This window comes from Mercenaria mercenaria, chromosome 2 (assembly GCF_021730395.1).
Source record: "Mercenaria mercenaria strain notata chromosome 2, MADL_Memer_1, whole genome shotgun sequence".
Lineage (NCBI taxonomy): Eukaryota > Metazoa > Mollusca > Bivalvia > Venerida > Veneridae > Mercenaria > Mercenaria mercenaria.
The window spans coordinates 95,542,219-95,560,856 of record NC_069362.1 but is presented as its reverse complement, the minus strand read 5'-3'; the positions used below and the strand labels follow the sequence as shown (position 1 = coordinate 95,560,856).

At 36.7% G+C, this 18,638-nt stretch overlaps 2 protein-coding genes across 2 annotated transcripts in view; one reads left to right on the top strand and one right to left on the bottom strand.

Annotated features, from left to right (window-relative positions):
* Positions 1 to 6,876, bottom strand: part of LOC123564627 (coiled-coil domain-containing protein 57-like) — a 30,331-nt gene extending 23,455 nt beyond the window's left edge. The window contains exons 1-3 of the mRNA XM_053527337.1: positions 6,712 to 6,876; positions 6,232 to 6,345; positions 709 to 863 (exon numbers count right to left, since the gene is read on the bottom strand). Coding sequence (XP_053383312.1) covers positions 709 to 863; positions 6,232 to 6,317 — 241 coding nt within the window. The 5' untranslated portion in view covers positions 6,318 to 6,345; positions 6,712 to 6,876. The remainder of the gene's footprint in view (positions 1 to 708; positions 864 to 6,231; positions 6,346 to 6,711) is intronic.
* Positions 6,877 to 13,146: 6,270 nt separating this feature from the next.
* Positions 13,147 to 18,603, top strand: LOC123526762 (uncharacterized). Its single transcript, XM_045306014.2, has 2 exons — positions 13,147 to 13,336; positions 13,847 to 18,603. Exon 2 carries the CDS (start codon positions 14,335 to 14,337, stop codon positions 18,601 to 18,603), a length of 4,269 nt encoding a protein of 1,422 aa, XP_045161949.2. The 5' UTR covers positions 13,147 to 13,336; positions 13,847 to 14,334.
* The last annotated feature ends 35 nt before the right edge of the window (positions 18,604 to 18,638 follow it).

The following is an 18,638-nucleotide window of genomic DNA, read 5'->3' as shown; positions in this document are numbered from 1 at the left end:
TATTTGGACGCTTTGTAAACAATTTTCTTTACGCCGATAAAATGTAAAAGAGGGCAGAAAAAAACATTGTTGCTGCACAAACAAACAAATTAGTGGGATATTTTGCTGTTCTACAATGGCAGTTATCTCTTTGTGAAGATGTAGTGTCACCAATACTGGACGAAATCTTATGGAAGAACGTATATTGCAGTGAAAACATCTTTCGGTATATTGATGAATTGATCTCCAATTTCATTAAAAGTGAAAAAGAAAACAACAGTATGGAACAAAAGTATCTCAGAATACATTTCATGATTAGAGAAAAAATATCTTTGGTACTATGAATTAAAATACACATGTTTACATTGATTACAGGCATGTAAAAACATTTAAAAAGACAGTGTACTGTTTTAATTAATCACATTTCATTACAGTTTTAAACACATTTTTGTATTAATCATTGAAGGGTGCTATTAAAGTACTTTTATGTAGTTGGTCAATCCTGGTTAATGATATATACTGTAAGCAAAAAATACTCAATTGTTTGTGCAAAATTAGTGAAATACCCAATTAGTTTTAGCAAATACCCAATTACTTCTGAAAAGGCTGGGTAATGATATTATTTTTACCCAATTCAGATTTCCAGTACCCAATTCAGACAAAAAGTGATGGGTAAATACCCAAATGCACCAAAAGCTTATCTGGGGCTCTGAAAAATTCTAAGCATACCAGAGAATGTTGCATCATATCGGTCTAATTCCTGATCCCTTTGCTCCAGAAGCCTCAAATTATATTTAAAGTCTTCCTTCAGTTTTTGAAACTTTTCTCGTTGTTCTGTCAGCTGTCTTTCTTTCTCCTGACATGCATGTTCCAGGGCATTTATTCTACAAAATACAGAATCAGCTGAATCAGTTTTCCTATAAAAAAATCTTTCTTAGCAAACATTTATCCTTTAGCCTGCTTAATTTCTAAAATGGACAGGTCCATCATTCAATTTGGGCAGTACCATTTATTATTTGAAGGGGTGTTCACTGAAAATTTACTGGCTGAATAGTGAACAGTGCAGACCATGATCAGCCTGCACGGATATGCAGGCTGATCTTGGCCTGCACTGGTCGCAAAGGCAGAATCACTTGCTGCCAGCAGGCTAAAAGTTATACAAATTCACAAAGGAAATTAAGTACTGGCAGGATAATAATGCTGGTTAACTGTTATTGAGAACATAATCATAAAACAGCTTGAATGTAAATATATGTATAGACAACAGATAGTTGATAAGTTACTCCATTAACATTTAATGCTGAGTATTAAAACACTACTTCAAGATGATAATGAAGTCTTGTTGATGGCTGGCACCTGGGTAGAACCACAAACCTTCAGTAAGGTAGCTGAATACATTTACTACATTTGTATTGACACTGGCATTAGCCTTACTTTATGAGCCAAAAGAATAACGTTCAAAACACAGCTGCACGTCTTATTACGAAAACAACCCGTTTTGAACATATAACACCAATCCTTAAAGATCTTCATTGGCTTCAAATACAAGACAAAATCAAATACAAAATTCTCATTCAAACATTAAAGGCCTTGCATGGACAGTCGCCAGTGTATATGAGAGACTTACTGGAGGTTTATGTGCCAACTAGAAATCTGAGATCAGCAAGTGCAACAACAACCCTTGTGCCACAAAAAAGTGGACTGGTTTCTTACGGTGATAGAAGTTTCAGAGTTGCCGCCGCAAAACTATGGAATTCTCTCCCTGACAATCTCAGAAAAGAATTCATCACTAAATTCATTCAAAAGAGCTCTCAAAACACACCTTTTCAAAAGTTTCTACAACACATAGATACCAAATGTGACTGTTTCTACCCATAATAAATATGCTATTGTTATTTTTGTGATACAGAACTACGGCAAGTCATTTGTCGCTGACGAAGATCTCTTTACTGTACAATTCATCATGTAATTAACTTAACTGGCAATTCATCCTTTATTTCATCAAGTCACATTTTACGGGTTATGACATTCTATGTGTGTTTTGCAAGACTTAAGTTTCAATTGAAGTGTGTGGTATTCCTGATACAGTATATAATGGCACCATTAAACGGGGGTTTGAACCTCTATATGCAGCTCGTCTGGGCATACCAGATGCTTTAAGCACTGGTATTGGCAAAAGGGGTAAAATGACCTCAAGGGGAGGGGTGCGGTCATGACTGTTTGTTACAATAAGGCTGTAATAATTATCATTGTCATTATTGATATTGTTATGATGGCTATCATTATTATTATTATGTACAACACCACTGAATACATCATTTATAACAAGAGGGCCATGATGGCCCTATATCGCTCATCTGTTATCATTGCACTTGAGGACAAGAAGGTCCTCAGAAAAAATATCTAAGTCCAAAGGACAGGAACAACAAAGGGAAGAAATTTAACCAAAAAGAAAAAAGAATTCTTACAAGGTATAGATATGTCAAAATACACCTAAAAATTGGAGGTACCATCCATGTTGTACCACAGAAAAGTGGTCTCGGTTTTTCCCTACGGCCAATAATAAAAAAGTTACTAAAAATAAGCTTTTTATAGTAACGTTTGTTTGTTTGTTTGTTTTGTTGGATTTAACGTCGCACCGACACATGATAGGTCATATGGCGACTTTCCAGCTTTAATGGTGGAGGAAGACCCCAGGTGCCCCTCCGTGCATTATTTCAACACGAGCGGGCACCTGGGTAGAACCACCGACCTTCCGTAAGCCAGCTGGATGGCTTCCTCACATGAAAAATTCAACGCCCCGAGTGAGGCTCGAACCCACATCGATGAGGGGCAAGTGATTTGAAGTCAGCGATTATAGTAACGTAAAAGGGAAGTAATTAAAAAAAAAAATTATTGTAAGTGAACAAAAGAAGGATCTGCCAAATTAATCTGTTGACATAAATGAAATTTCAGATCAGTATCTTCATTAGTTACGAAGATATACCCGTTTTAATTTGAAATAAAGGGAGGTAATTTGACATAAAATCAGTCCATAGTTATATACCCTGATTGGCTCAGTCCAACTAATGACAATAATGAAATTTCAAATAAGTCCTATAAGTACTTACTGATATAAATCCATTTTGATTACAATCAGGGGAGGTAATCAGATATAAAATAACTCTGGAACCTACGATTGGATCTGATTTGTCATGGAATCCAAGATTTATTCTTATTGAAGATATTTTGGAAGTTTGTATCAAATAAAACCATAAATGAAATATCTATATGGCTGCAAAACCCAAAATAGGCAATTTTGGACCTTTAAGGGGCCATAACTCTGGCACCCATGATGGAATCTGGCCAGTTCAAGAAAGGAACCAAGATCTTGTGGTAATACAAGTTGTGTGCAAGTTTGGTTAAAATCAAATCATAAATGAAGCTGCTATTGTGCAGACAAGGTCAAAATAGCTAATTTTGGCCCTTTCAGGGGCCATAACTCTGGAACCCATTAAGGGATCTGGCCGGTTTAAAAAAGGAACCGAGATCTTATGGTGACACAAGTTTTGTGCAAGTTTGATTAAATTCAAATCATAAATGAAGCTGCTATTGTGCAGACAAGGTCAAAATAGCTAATTCTGGCCCTTTCAGGGGCCATAACTCTGGAACCCATAATGGAATTTCGCCAGTTGAAGAAAGGAATCAAGATCTTATGGTGATACAAGTTGTGTGCAAGTTTGGTTAAAATAAAATCATAAATGAAGCTGCTATCGTGCAGACAAGGTCAAAATAGCTAATTTTGGCCCTTTCAGGGGCCACAACTCTGGAGCCCATAATGGGATCTGGCTGGTTCAAGAAAGGAACCAAGATCTTATGGTGACACAAGTTTTGTGTAAGTTTGATTAAATTCAAATCATAAATGAAGCTGCTATTGTGCAGACAAGGTCAAAATAGCTAATTTTGGCCCTTTCAGGGACCATAACTCTGGAACCCATAATGGGATCTAGCCAGTTCAAAATAGGAAACGAGATCTTATGGTGATACAAGTTGTGTGCAAGTTTGGTTAAAATAAAATCATAAATGAAACCACTATTGTGCAGACACGAAATTGTTGACGCACGCACGGACGGACGCACGGACTGACGACGGACGAAGGGTGATCACAAAAGCTCACCTTGTCACTATGTGACAGGTGAGCTAAAAATAGACGTTTGATAAAATTATTCAGTTTCAGTTTTATGATTCCATATGTCATGTTTTGTGATTTTCCTACATATATCTGCGATATGTCATGTTTAAATGTAAAGCGCCCTAAGTAACAATGAACGTATATTTCATATGAAAAGGACACTCAACAAATCTGGTATAATAATAATAATTTCTGAGCCACTTTCATGGAGGAAATAACTCTGGTGAAAAATAAGGGAGAGACCGTTAAATACAATATACTGTTTCACTTGTCCTCAATGTATGTATAAAGGTCAATTTTGTCCAAGAAAGCTGGAAGCATATCAAAATAATTCTTGCATCCACTTGCTGCAAAAAGCAATGCCAGGGTCTAATGAGGTATGACTATGACACCAGTAGAGTTCAAACCTACAACCCCAGGGATGAGTGGCAAACACTTTGTGCCAATATGGAGAATACAGTTTAAATTACATGTAGTCTTGATGTAAATGCAAATAAATAATTACTAGGGGTGTTAAAAAATACCGGGAAAAGTGCTCTCATTTCTTCATGTATCATCAAAAATGAATGAAACTGCTACATAATGTAGATTAGTGTCAATTTAAGGAATACTGAGTTGACATGTCAAAACTATGAGTTTTTTTGAGAAATGATAAGTAAATACTAGTGCCCATGGCAACGTCATGTGATGTCATCCGACCCAATTTTGTCTCCTTTTCTATATTACATGCGCTAAAACATTACTTGCCACTGACGTATTTTTCAAGCTACCTTTTCTTAAATTGGGTGAGTAACTGTTATGCCAATAACGTCAAATCATATAATTATGTGACATCATTAAAATGTTTGGCAGGCATTTTGTGTTTGTCAACACTTGAAAGTCAGTGTTGAATAGGAGAGGTCGTGTTTGTATACAAATCCTGTGTATTTTCTATTTTTAGAACTGATAGGACAGTTATCAGGTGGGCAGAAGCCGATCGTCCATGTGTTTTTGTGATAAGTGATGTTTTCTTAACGGTCTAAACTTTTTTAAAACACAAATTATATCAATTATTTTTTTAATAAATGAAAAGTTTATAAAACAAGCAATTTATTAATTACTTTAAATTGTTATTTCGAAATAATATGGATTAATTATGAACGCTTAACTTACACTAATTTTTCTAAAAGTTTTGAACCTCACTATGCCGCTTTTAAAATTATATGTCATTTAAAACGGTTATTTATTGAAAAAAGATATTTGAATACGAAAATATGAAAATTGTTAGTATTTCAAGTCTTTTTGAATTTTGAAAATCCATAAATGAGCAAAAAAGTTATTAAAAAATAAAAATTCCGATCCCATATGCAAACGGTGTAAAAACTAAAAACATAAATTTGTTTTGCCAACCACCAGATAAACAGATGTTAGTGCGTGACGTCATGGCGATCTCTCCTATGAAGTCATGAGATAACATTTTGTGTTTTGAATCGAATATAAAGGAAAGAGACAAATGCTATGCTGCAAAACGTTTAATTGACAATGCCATGAAGAAAACAAAATTCTATTAGCAAAACGTGACGTTTAAAAGTGGTCGGGAGAATATCGCTAAAAACCTGTGGTACAGACATGAAATATAACGTTCAGTCTGTCACGTTTAATTAGTTAAAGAGCCGGCCCCTTTATACAGCATAACAGTTCAGTGTCCCATTTCATCAATATGACGGCCATATAATATGAACAATATTTATTTATTCATAGGAAGGTTTAGAAATGCATTTTATTGCGATAAACATTGAACCAGTGATAATCACGAGTTGTATTGATTAATAGTTTGTGATATGACAGTGTCTTAATGACGTTGAGATGCTTTTGAGGAAGTGACATTGCCTAGGAGACGATAAATATTGTGCATACATGTTCCAAAATCTGTAATTTAAATATTCTCATTATCGCGAGTATACTCTACACAGACTGAGGCGATCACTGAAGATGATGATGTTCATATCTGTCAAATTTTTAACTTTTAGCTAAATGGGACCAGAAATAAGATATTAGAGCACTTTTACAGGTATTGTTTGAACACCTCTCCTGTGTAGAACCTTTGCTCAGTGACTTGTTTCCATTCTTTTTCTTTCTGGGCAGCAACTTCTCGCCAGTGATCCGCTTCGTTAGTTCCACCATCCATGCTTCAATACCTGTAAATATTCTCTAGCCTGAAATGCAATATAAATCGTTTATTCAATATATATCCAGTTTTTTTTTTTAGAATTTAATGTGGAATTCTATCTGTCTATCTATCAGCCCAACCACGAAACTAAGTCCCAACGAACAAATTGTGCCCCAAGATAATGTCATTTGTACTCTTTTACAACTTAACTAACAAGTCAGCAGTCACAAATTTCGACATATAGTAAATTATTCATCTATAACAAGTCGAATTACATACGATTATTACATTGATAGGATTTAACTAAATCGTTATATTGAACTCATATACATATCCGAATATTTAATACATTATTACAGTTTAGAACTGTTTACCCGTTCGAAATTTTATGTGTCATTCTTTGAGTTTTTACCTATTCAGCATTTACGTCTGCTATCTGCATATCACGAGAATATATATATTTTAGTCCTCCATAATTTGAATACTTCTTAAAATAGCTGTTAAAATGTTCAAAAGGAAAATTATTCAAAATAACCGCAAAATCTTGCCAGAACTTGCAAATTGACGGCCATTTGTAAACATTACCATAAAGCGTTACTGTAAGGATGTTGCAAAAGCATTTTTTAATTTGGTGGTATTTGACCTACAGGAATGTTTCTACACAATCAAATACCTTACTACTTTACAAATTTTCATAACGAAATGTTCATTTTACAAAGATATGGACATTTTGTAAGGTAACCCCTGTCAGTTGACCGCTTAGATTTAATTATAATGTCATTATATATTACATTTGTAAAGTAGTAAGGTATTGGATTGTGTAGAAAGTGGCAGGGGCCAGTTTCGCATTTGGCCCGGGTACGTTTTTTAAATAAAATAGACATATGTACTTTACAGGCATATATATTCAACTGGTTATTTATGATGTTTATAGAACTAAGGATTCCTGCGTACGAGTGATTATTGTGTAAAATAAATATGTGCATGTATCGATTTTCCTAGCTCCATGTAGACGGCCGGATCTAAAACTTTCCCTTAGGTAACGGAAGTCAGACGAATTGGAAACAGTCCTCAATCCATCCAGCTTCAGCTCAAATTTGCGGAAAAAGTAAACGGTTATGTGATACTTTTCTTCCCACCATTTTTTCGTCTGGCCACATGCTTTAAAAATATGCATGTGTTTTAGGCCAGTCATTTGCAGATAATACGGTACAGGTCGCGAAAGAAGTGCATTTTGGGCCATTTTGTCTAAAAATTTAGTGTCCTGAAACCTGCGTTTTACTCGTTTTTATCACAGAAGCAACATTATCGGCAGACTGAAAATGTCACATAATGAAGTGCTATGTCTATGCGAGACATTCGCTCAAAAATTGCCTTGAATTTGTCGAAATTGGATTTTTTATGATTTTTTTCGCACTGGTATCAGCGCAGAGTTGTGGAGTTTTCAAATTTACTGTCCCTTGCCCCCGAAACATTCCTGTAGGTCAGATACCACCAAATTAAAAATGCTTTTGCAACATCCTTACAGTAATAAGAAATAAGAAATTCTATAGCTACATCAAACATAACAAAAAAGAAAATGTCGGCATAGCCCCTCTCAAATCAGACGGTTTCACCCACACTGATCCAGTCACTAAAGCAAACATCCTTAATAAGCAATTTGAATCAGTTTTCTCCCCACCTAAGCCCCTAAGCCTTACACATTTGTGCAAACTGTTAACATCCCCTTCCTCCCTAATGGACCAAATAAATGTAACTCCAGAGGGTGTTGACAAACTCCTTCTTGGTCTATCCCCACATAAAGCGTCAGGGCCAGATGAACCCCCCCCCCCCCCGTGTTCTCAAGGAACTTCATCAAGAAATCGCCCCGTCCTTTGCCACATCTTCAATTTATCCCTAAATACAGGCATTGTCCCTCAAGACTGGAAAAAGGCAACAGTTGCACCAGTCTTTAAAAAAGGTCTCAAATCAAAACCCAGCAACTATCGACCAATTTCTCTAACCTGTATTGCGTCCAAACTCCTTGAGCACACCGTGGTTTCAAATCTTATGTCCTTCTTTGACAAACACAATATTATCAGCCAGTTCCAGCATGGTTTAAGGTCGGGTCATAGTTGCGAAACTCAGCTTATTAATTTCACCCAGGAACTTAATAGCAATTTAGAACAAGGCCAACAAACTGACGTCATCGTAATAGATTTTTCTAAGGCATTTGACAAAGTCGACCATTTGAGGCTAATTTACAAGTTACAATCCCTAGGTGTTAGTCCCCAAATAACCAATTGGGTCAAATCCTTCCTCTCTAATCGTACTCAGAAGGTCGCAGTTGAAGGTCACCTGTCCAGCGAACTTCCGGTCCTGTCTGGAGTTCCACAGGGGTCTGTCCTTGGGCCTTGCCTTTTCCTTGTATACATTAACGACCTGCCTGACTCAGTCAAATGTAAAACCCGTATGTTTGCAGACGACACCATCGTATACCTCACTGTCAAATCAAATAATGATAGCATAGCCCTTCAAGAAGATCTCCATAAATTAGAAACATGGGAAAGAGTCTGGCAAATGGAATTTAACCCCGACAAATGTGAAGTCCTTAGAGTAAGTAGGAAGAGAAATCCCTTTATATACCCCTACAGGTTACACAATACAGAGTTAAAGTCCACCTCATCAGCTAAATACCTAGGAATAACTATCCCCAGTGATTTGAACTGGTCACAACATAGAAAACATAACTTCTAAGGCAACCTCTTCCCTTCCATTTATTCAGAGAAATGTCAAGACAGATAACATAAAGGTCAAAGAAGCTGCATACACCACCTATGTCCGCCCACAGCTAGAATACTGTTCAACTGTGTGGCATCCCTGGCAGAAAACCCTCACCCATAAACTTGAACGAGTCCAAAGGTCAGCAGCTAGGTATGTTATGAATGATCACAACAATACAAGCAGTGTAACTGAAATGTTGAAATCCTTAGAATGGAAAACTCTCCAGTACCGTAGATTAAACTGTTCATTACTTTTGTTTTACAAAGTAAGGACCCAGACCGTTGCTATTGACCAAGGTTACTTGACCCCCATTAGAAATCTTAACTACTTTATCCCTTATTCCAGCACTCAATACTTTGCTAACTCTTATTTCCCTAGAACCATCCGTCTCTGGAACTCCCCCCACATCAGTCAAAGCTAGCCCCAGTCTCAGTATCTTTACAGAGAGGCTGGCGGCGGTCACTATGTAATTCTTCCATTCTGTCCTATTTTAACTGTAGCATACTGTCCTTTTATCTTTTACTTTTAATACTGTAATATACTAAATTTCTTTAACAACTGTTTCTCTGACAGCGCCGACCAGTCATAATCGGAAATCGATTGTTGGTTGTACCGATGTAGATGTAGATGTAGATTTTATCTTTGATAAAATTATTTAATTATTAAATGACACGCCTCCTTTTATTGGTCTCTGTTTTAAAATGACATCATGTCAACATTTTCTTAAAGTGTTTTCTGATTGGTCAGATTTTGTACTTGTTTACAAATTACTCCGCATTTACTTAGGAACTTTTTACAAGATATCTGCACAGTTGTCGACACGTACTTGTAGCAGTCGGATCTTGATTTTGTATTGTTCTCATTAAGCCGAAAACAGAGGGTCTTGACTGTGGCCCGCCATTACAAAAGTTTTTTCAGTTTGGAGATAATTTAACTTCATCATGTAAAGAAGTGCAAGGCTCTTACAGGATTGTTTTTTTTTTTGGACACTATAACTGTGTATTTGTGTTTGTGGGGCTGTTTGCCTTCTGTGAACTTTAATTTTATAAAGATTACGGGACGATGGCGGAAAACAGACGTTCCGATAGACCCAAACCAGAAATGAATTACAGACATTTACATGAACATGGTAAATCGTCTCCGTTGAAGATTGTAGAACTCCCATCGGAGCCCCAGGAAGATGTCGATGAACGCTTGCAAGATGATATTTATCCTGCTTCCGGTGACTATGAACAAAATGGTTGTTTTTCGCTTCCGGTAGAAGAGCGAGAGAAAGTAATGCTAGAAAAAAGACTGGCAATTCTTAAAGAGAAAGAGAAGCAATTGCAAAAACATAAAGAACTTGAAGATTTACGACGGGAGGTCGAGGAGAAGGAAAAATCAGTGTTAAATTTGGAACAACACTTGAGTAGTGGAAATCAGGCTACAACGTCAACGAGTGAGACGAAAAAAGATAAAACGACAAAACAGAAAAAGAGCCATAAAGACAAAAGTACGTCACAGAACAGTTCCACAAAAGACAAAGGTATGGAAAAATTAACTATAGACACTTTGAGAAATATCCCAGGTCTCAAAAAACAGGCCAGAAAAGAGCTCTTAAAATTAGGAGTAATAGACAGTGACAATGATAATAACAGTTCTGATTCGTCAACCGATTATAGTTCAGATACTGATTCCAGTTCGAGCTCTAGTGATTCGTCCAGTTCATCCTCTGATTCTAGTTCTAAGTCAAAGAATAAACATAAGAAAAAAAGTAAAAAGAAAAAATCTGGAATCAAATCAAAATCATCTGATTCAGTTAAGATTAAGCAACAATATCCACAAGCTCATTTGCGATTTGATTTTGTTAGTAGAAGTATTGAAGTTAACAAACTAGAAATGAATTTATTTGTAGCCGGTGAACTAGAAATAATTTCTAGTGCAAAAATTTCAAAAAAAGAAAGAAAAGGTAGATTAGAATTTTTAAAACGTCTCATGTATTTGAACAGTGATTATGAATTTTCAGTCATCAGAACTCTGTATGCCGCTGTCTTAAGGGAAATAGAACTAGGTCACAAAGAATGGGATAGTGAATTTCACTATGTTGAAAATGCAGTTCTATCAAGATACAAAACAAAGGTTAAATCCACAGAGTCGTCCAATAAATTCAAAAGTACAGCTTCTGTAGTCAACAGTGCAGGTGCTGAGAATTTATGGTTCTGTTCAAAATTTCAAAGAAATAAATGTGATCATAAAACCTCTCATATGTTAACTCATAAAGGAAAAATGAGACTAGCCAAACATATTTGTGCAACCTGCTGGCAGACAGATCATAAAGAGCTGAACCATCCAGAATGCTCTTCGGCCTGTCCACATTCCTCTGCTTGACATGCGCACTAACTCAGACCCGTTGACAGCACAGTAGACACTTTTCTCCCAAAATACTGGTCACGAGCCCTTGAGAAGGGAGCCTTTATTGTCGAGAACAATTCAAGTAGAATAACTAGTTTTTCAAACCATCAACATCGTTGTAAAATTTGTAAACAATTAAAGAATTCATTGGCCCATGACACACTTGAAAAAATTGAAATACATAAAATAGTTCAACAATCAGGAAAATATATTTTTGAAAAATGTAAAATTCCTGTTAACACCAAAATTAATACAGATTACATGAAACGCATGTTATATGATTACAAAGATAAATGAGTTTGTGACTTTCTTAAATATGGATTCCCAATAGGTTATTTGGGTCCCAAGTCTCGACCTAACAAAAACAAAGTAAAAAATCATAAAGGTGCTAGAGATTACCCAGAAGAAATGTTAAAGTATTTGGTTAAAGAAGCTTCCCATAAAGCCATTATGGGTCCTTTTAAAGAAAACCCATTTGAAGAAGATATTCATATTTCACCCCTCAACACTGTACCAAAATCAGACCCTTCTCAGCGTAGAGTAATTTTAGATCTTAGTTTCCCTAAGGATGGTTCAGCTGTTAATGATTATATAAGTAAAGATAGTTATTTGGATCAAGATGTACAACTTCTATTTCCCAAAATAGATGACTTCATTTCCTTAATAAAAAATAAAGGTCAAGGGTGCCTTATGTACAAGCTAGATTTAAAAAGAGCTTACAGACAAATTAGTATATGTCCGTCTAATTACAATTTGGTAGCCTTTTCATGGAAGAATCATATATTTTGTGATACTGTCCTTTCAATGGGTTTGAGGTCAGCAGCGCATATATGTCAAAGGGTTACTAATGCCTTTGCTTATATGATGTTTAGATTGGGGTTTGCTGTTTTAAATTATCTGGATGACTTTGCAGGTGCAGAGAGTAAAGTTTTAGCCCCAATGGCATTCTCTGTTTTAAGGCACATATTTTTAAATAGTGGTATAGAAGAAGCTTTGGACAAAGCTTGTACACCATCTACCATCATGTTTTTTTAGGTATTTTGTTTAACAGTGAAGATATGATTATGCAGGTTACCCCAGAAAAATTACTTGAAGTTAAAACCTTAATAAAAGGTTGGTTACACAAGAAAAGTTCTACATTAAAAGAGATACAGAAGCTTTTAGGCAAGTTAAATTTTGCAGGGGCCTGTGTACGGTCAAGTAGGATTTTTATTAATAGAATTCTAAATTGGCTTAGAGAATGTTATCAGTTAAAAGGTACAAGTGCATGTTTCTCAGTTCCGCATGAAGTAAAGAAAGATATAGTTTGGTGGGATAAATTTCTTCCCCTATATAATGGTATCTCCTTAATTGATAATGGAGAGTGGTCAGATGCCGATGAAGTTTTATCTTCAGATAGTTGTCTTTCTGGTTGTGGTGGAGTGTTTGGATCTCATTTCTTTCATAGTGAGTTTCCAAAATTTGTGTTGGATTTGGGAATGCATATCAGTGGATTAGAACTGTTAGCAGTAATTGTGTGTTTAAAATTGTGGGGTTCGCTTTTGAAAGGTAAAAAAGTGGTCATTGTTTGTGATAATATGGCAGCCTGCATAGTTGTAAATACTGGCAGAGCCAAATGTCAATTTTTACAGAGGTGCTTACGTGAAATTTGTTTTTTAGCTTCTATAAACGAATTTCAATTGCGAGCTTGTCATATGTCATATTTGTAAGTGCCACTCGTAATGGTCGGTACTTACCGGCATTTAGCCGTTTTGTTAGACGACAACGATAATGTTGCTTTGATTTTCGTTAGCAGTTTAGCCATGTTTCCAGAGTATTTTTTCTAGAAAATTGTTCGTTTTTTTTTTGTACTGAAAAGGTTCAAATACATGTACTATAATTTGGTAAGAATATAAGTATTTGCTTTACTATTGTTGAATATTCTTGACATGTAAAATCAAGCAATTATGCTGTATAACTATTAATTAGTTACGCGCCATTCGTACCCCACCCATATCTGACTGTTCGCTAATAAGTTTGTTGCTGGTAAATGACTACTACAGTTTTCTAGATTTAGGACAGCAATTGTTTAAGTAACAAGGATCGATTTTCTTTGTATTCAAGCTGTGTTTGTATATTTTATTACGTTTAAGACCTCAGTTGTCGTTTGCTTATTGTCAAGGGAAGTAACTGCTACAAATTCTTGTATATGCCTTGCATAGTTATGCCCCTTTGTTTCACCTTGCTTAAATTCACTATTGTTACATTTGTTAGTATTGTGTTAAGAAGTTTAAAGATTTTAAACATTAATTAAGTTGTTTTGACATGTATAATAATTTACTAGGCTATAATAGCATTATACATGTATTGTGACTTATTTGCTAGTACTTATTCATGGTTTTGTGTATTTTCAGTCAATCGTAACATAACGAACTGGACATAACACCATGCAACATGATGTAATAAAGATCATCTTGAAACAGTTACGCATTGTCAATTTGTCTTGATATTTGAACATTTACCAGCCAGTACAACATTGACAAATTATAAACAGTGAAATGGAGGAAATGGATGACGACCTTAGCCGAAAGAGAACTTTAACAGAGAAAGGGCGTGAATATACCATGAACTTGAAGAAAGGGAAAGAGAAGCGAAGCTTAACAGATTGAAGAAAGAGAGTGATAATTTGGAACAATTGTTACAGTGTACATTAGATCCGCTAGTAATAAAACAGTCTCATGCAAAGTGGCTTCAATACTACGAAGAATTTATTGAGGCTAATGAGTGTTATCAACAATTCTTATCTCCTGATGAAAAAAAGTCTGACGATGATGCATTGAAATTATCCTATGAACAATTGTGTGATTTGAAAAAACGTGTTGAACAATGGTTTTCGGTGAAGATGCAACAAGCCGAAAATAAGACTTCTAAAACAAGCCCCGGAAGTACATCTAGTGCGGTATCTCGTCATAGTTCAGTATACAGCCAATTATCAATAGAAAAGTTAAAAGAAAGTCAAAGGAAGATAGAACTATTGACAAGAGCCGCAGCTTTAAAGGAAAGACAGAAAATCGAAGAAGAAAAGTTAAAACTGAAAATAAAAGAGGAAGAGTTAGAATTATCCACTGAAATTAAAATAAGTGATGCTAAAACCAAGGTTATGGATGAATTAGAAAAAAGCATACGTATGGATGAAAATATTTTTGAGGAGACCAACTTACCATTAAATCTTGATGCTCCAGAGTTCAAACCAGATATGGAAAGGGTTTCACCTCCACCAACGCTACCAAAGTCTGCAAACCCTCAAATGAATAGTTACATGAAACCTGAGTGTACCTACAGTACCACTAACATTTACAGTAGTAATGAGAACGATGGCCTACATAGGGTGACGCGTGAACTGAATAAACCAAAGTCTGAAATTATCAAGTTTGAAGGAAATCCTATGGACTACAACAGATTCATTAGACAGTTTCAGACAAGAGTGTTAAATAACACTGATTCGTATGATGAGCGCATGAATTTCTTACTACAGTTTACAACTGGTGAAGCACACAAAATAGCTTCAGGATATTCACACTTGAGTGCTGAAGTAGGTTTCACAGCTACAATGAAGGAATTCAAAGACAGATATGGTGATCCCGATGTGGTAGCTAACGAGTATGTTAAAAAAGCCTTAGAATGGTCCGTCATAAAAGCAGACAATCCAAAAGCATTAGATCAATACTCTATATTTTTAAAGGAATGCTTATACGCAGTTGAGAATGTGGAAGCGGCTAGGGTTCTTGAATACTCTGAGAACATTAAGCGCATCATCATGAAGTTACCGTATTACCTGCATGAGAGGTGGCGCACAATAGTATATGAGTTAAAGGAAAAGAATCGCGTTGTAAAATTCAACAACCTTGTCTCATTTGTACAAAGGGAAGCTAAGAAGGCCAACGACCCATTGTATGGGAAAACGGTGATGAGTGTGGAGTCGCATAGTACACGTGCGCCTACGTTGAATCAAAGGAAGCCGTATAGAAGTTTCGCTACAAATACAAGCAATGACGAACATAGAGAGTTACTACCTGAAACAAGTCTATCCGAACACGTTGTGCAGTGTGTGTATTGCAGCGCTGAACATTCGCTGAATTCTTGCCAGGACATCACCAAACAGCCACTTAAAGAAAGATACCAGTTCTTGAGATCAAAGGGTTTATGCTTTGGTTGCCTGAAGCCAGGGCATCAGAAGTCAAATTGTAACAGGAAGATGGAATGTCATATCTGCAAGAGACCACACCCAAGTATTCTCCATGTGGAACCCACGGACAATGAAAAATTTTACACAAAAACGGCTGCAACGTCTACAGGGGCTGGAATTCGTCAAGTTTTGCCTATTGTTCCTGTGAAAATTAAATCTAAAAGTAGTAGCAAAGTTGTAGAAACATATGCATTTCTTGATACTGGTAGTACATCAACATTTTGTTCTGAAAGTTTACTTAGTAAATTAAATGTATTAGGGAAAGGACATAAAGTCACAATCCAGACTATTACTGAAAGGCAAACGCGAGACTGTCTTGCTGTTACGGGTCTAGAGATTTTGTCTTTAGATGAGAATGAAGTTATTGACTTGCCAAAGATATACTCTCAGACAAAGTTGCCGGTAACAATTGCAGATAGAATAACAAAGTCCGAGTTAGAAAAATGGCCACATTTGAAAAACGTTGAATTACCTACGATTGATCAGTCGAATTGCGATGTTGAACTCTTGATTGGCGTCGACGTACCTAGGGCACTGGAGCCTTGGGATGTTATTCCCAGTGTTGACAACAGTCCGTTTGCGGTTAAGACCCTATTCGGCTGGGCTGTAAATGGTCCCATAGACTATAGTGATGTTGATGCTGAATGTTTAAACGCGTTTTCAGTGACATGTAACTTCATTCAGACAAGTCTTGATCAGCAAGTTAGAAATAATTTTAACCTTGATTTCAGTGAACGCGTAATTGATGATGTTCCGGAACATTCTTGCGAAGATAAGCGATTTTTAGAGATAGTGGCAGGATCTGCAAGGTTTGAAAATGGACACTATGTAATGAACTTACCATTTAAGTCGAAAGACATACAAATGCCTAATAACAGACAGGTAGCTATACACAGACTGTCATTACTAGGAAAGCGTTTCAAAGGTGATGCAGAATTTCAAGGACAGTACGGTGATTTCATGAATAAGATGATGGAGAATGGCTATGCGCGAAAGGTTCCAAGTAGGGATTTGACACAGAACGATGGATGTGTTTGGTATTTGCCGCATCATGGTGTATTCCATCCAAAGAAAAACAAAATACGTGTTGTATTCGACTGTGCGGCACGTTTTCAAGGAAGGTCCTTGAATGAAGAATTATTGCAAGGTCCGAACCTTACGAACACTCTTATTGGAACATTGATCAGGTTTCGCGAGGAGCAAGTTGCTATTATGGGGGACATAGATAGCATGTTTTATCAGGTTAGGGTCCCAGAATGTGATGCTAGTTTGTTACGGTTTCTATGGTGGGAAGATGGGGACATTAATAAACATATTGTTGAATATCAAATGATGGTTCATTTGTTCGGTGCAAGGTCCTCGCCGAGTTGCGCGAATTATGCATTGAAAAGAACTGTACAAGACCGTAGTGATGACATTGATGAAGAAATAGCTGACACTGTTATGAAAAACTTTTACGTGGACGATTGCTTAAAATCCGTTGATACTGTTGATCACGCGAAATCAGTTGTGAAAGGTTTACAAAAAGCTTTGAGTCAGGGCGGGTTTCACATATCAAAGTGGTTGAGCAACAGTCGTGAGGTAATGCAGGCAGTTCCTGCTAGTGACAGAGCCAAAGAGATTCAAGATTTAGACCTGGACCAAGACGTTCTTCCCATTGATCGTGCACTTGGGGTGCAATGGAATGTTGAGTCCGATATGTTCTGTTTCAAGGTCCACCTCAAGGAACGTCCACTTACCAGGAGGGGGATGTTGTCTATGATTAGCAGCGTGTATGACCCTTTGGGATTCCTGGCGCCATTTATGCTTCAAGCTAAGAATCTTTTGAAAGATCTGTGTAGGTTAGGTCTAGGCTGGGATGATCCTGTCCCAGAAAAAGTTGTCGAGCGGTGGTATCTGTGGCTAAATGATGTTGAAAAGCTATCCGACTTCAGCGTTACTAGGTGTTTGAAGCCATCACTGTTTGGAAAAATTACTTCCGCTGTCCTACATCATTTTTCTGATGCCAGTGAAAGTGGATACGGAATTGTCACATATCTCAGATTAGTAGATTCAGATGAAAGAGTTCATTGCTCATTTGTGATTGGAAAATCGCGTGTTGCGCCGTTGAAACAGGTCACAATACCGAGATTAGAACTTACAGCTGCTACAGTTGCTGTTCGCACAGACAGAATGGTGAAATCAGAAATTGACATTCCGTTGAATGACTCAGTGTTTTGGACTGATAGTATGTCGGTTCTTCGCTACATTATGAATACCACATCAAGATTTCACACATTCGTAGCTAATAGACTATCGGTAATTCATGAAGGTTCGAACCCCGACCAGTGGCGGTATGTGAGCACGAAGCTCAACCCAGCGGACATAGCTTCCAGGGGTATTCCAGCAACTGACCTCTCGAGGCATTGGATTGAAGCACCAGAATTTTTGTGGAAGTCCATATTACCGGAAACTACCATTCAAGTATCAGATTCTCTACTTGATGATGACCCCGAGGTTAAGAAAATAAACTTCGTGAAATCAGTTACAAACAATGTTACTTTTGAATCAATTGAAGAGGATCCAATTCACAAACTAATATTACACTATTCTTCATGGCTAAGACTTAAAAGAGCAGTAGCCTGGATACTTAAGGTTCGCGCAAAGTTGTTGCAACGCGTAAAGTGTAAGTCTAGTTCGCAAAGTCATTTTTCTGGTGACATTGACCGTGGTTGTCCTGACATAACAGTTCATGACTTAAATCTAGCTGAAATAATTGTCATCAGTTATACTCAGAAAAATGCATTCCCAGAGGAAATCGCGACTCTCGCGTCCGGAAAGTACAAATTGAAAAGAGACAGTTCGATAAGAAATCTTGACCCTGTTCTTGATGATGGACTTTTGCGTGTTGGAGGTCGTTTTAAACGAGTCATGTATGCCAATTGAAAGCAAAAATCCTATCATATTGCCAAAAAACTGTC

What these genes read in the sequence shown, in the direction of transcription:
- LOC123526762 (XM_045306014.2), top strand. Translation starts at nt 14,335, where the DNA reads ATGCAACAAGCCGAAAATAAGACTTCTAAAACAAGCCCCGGAAGTACA.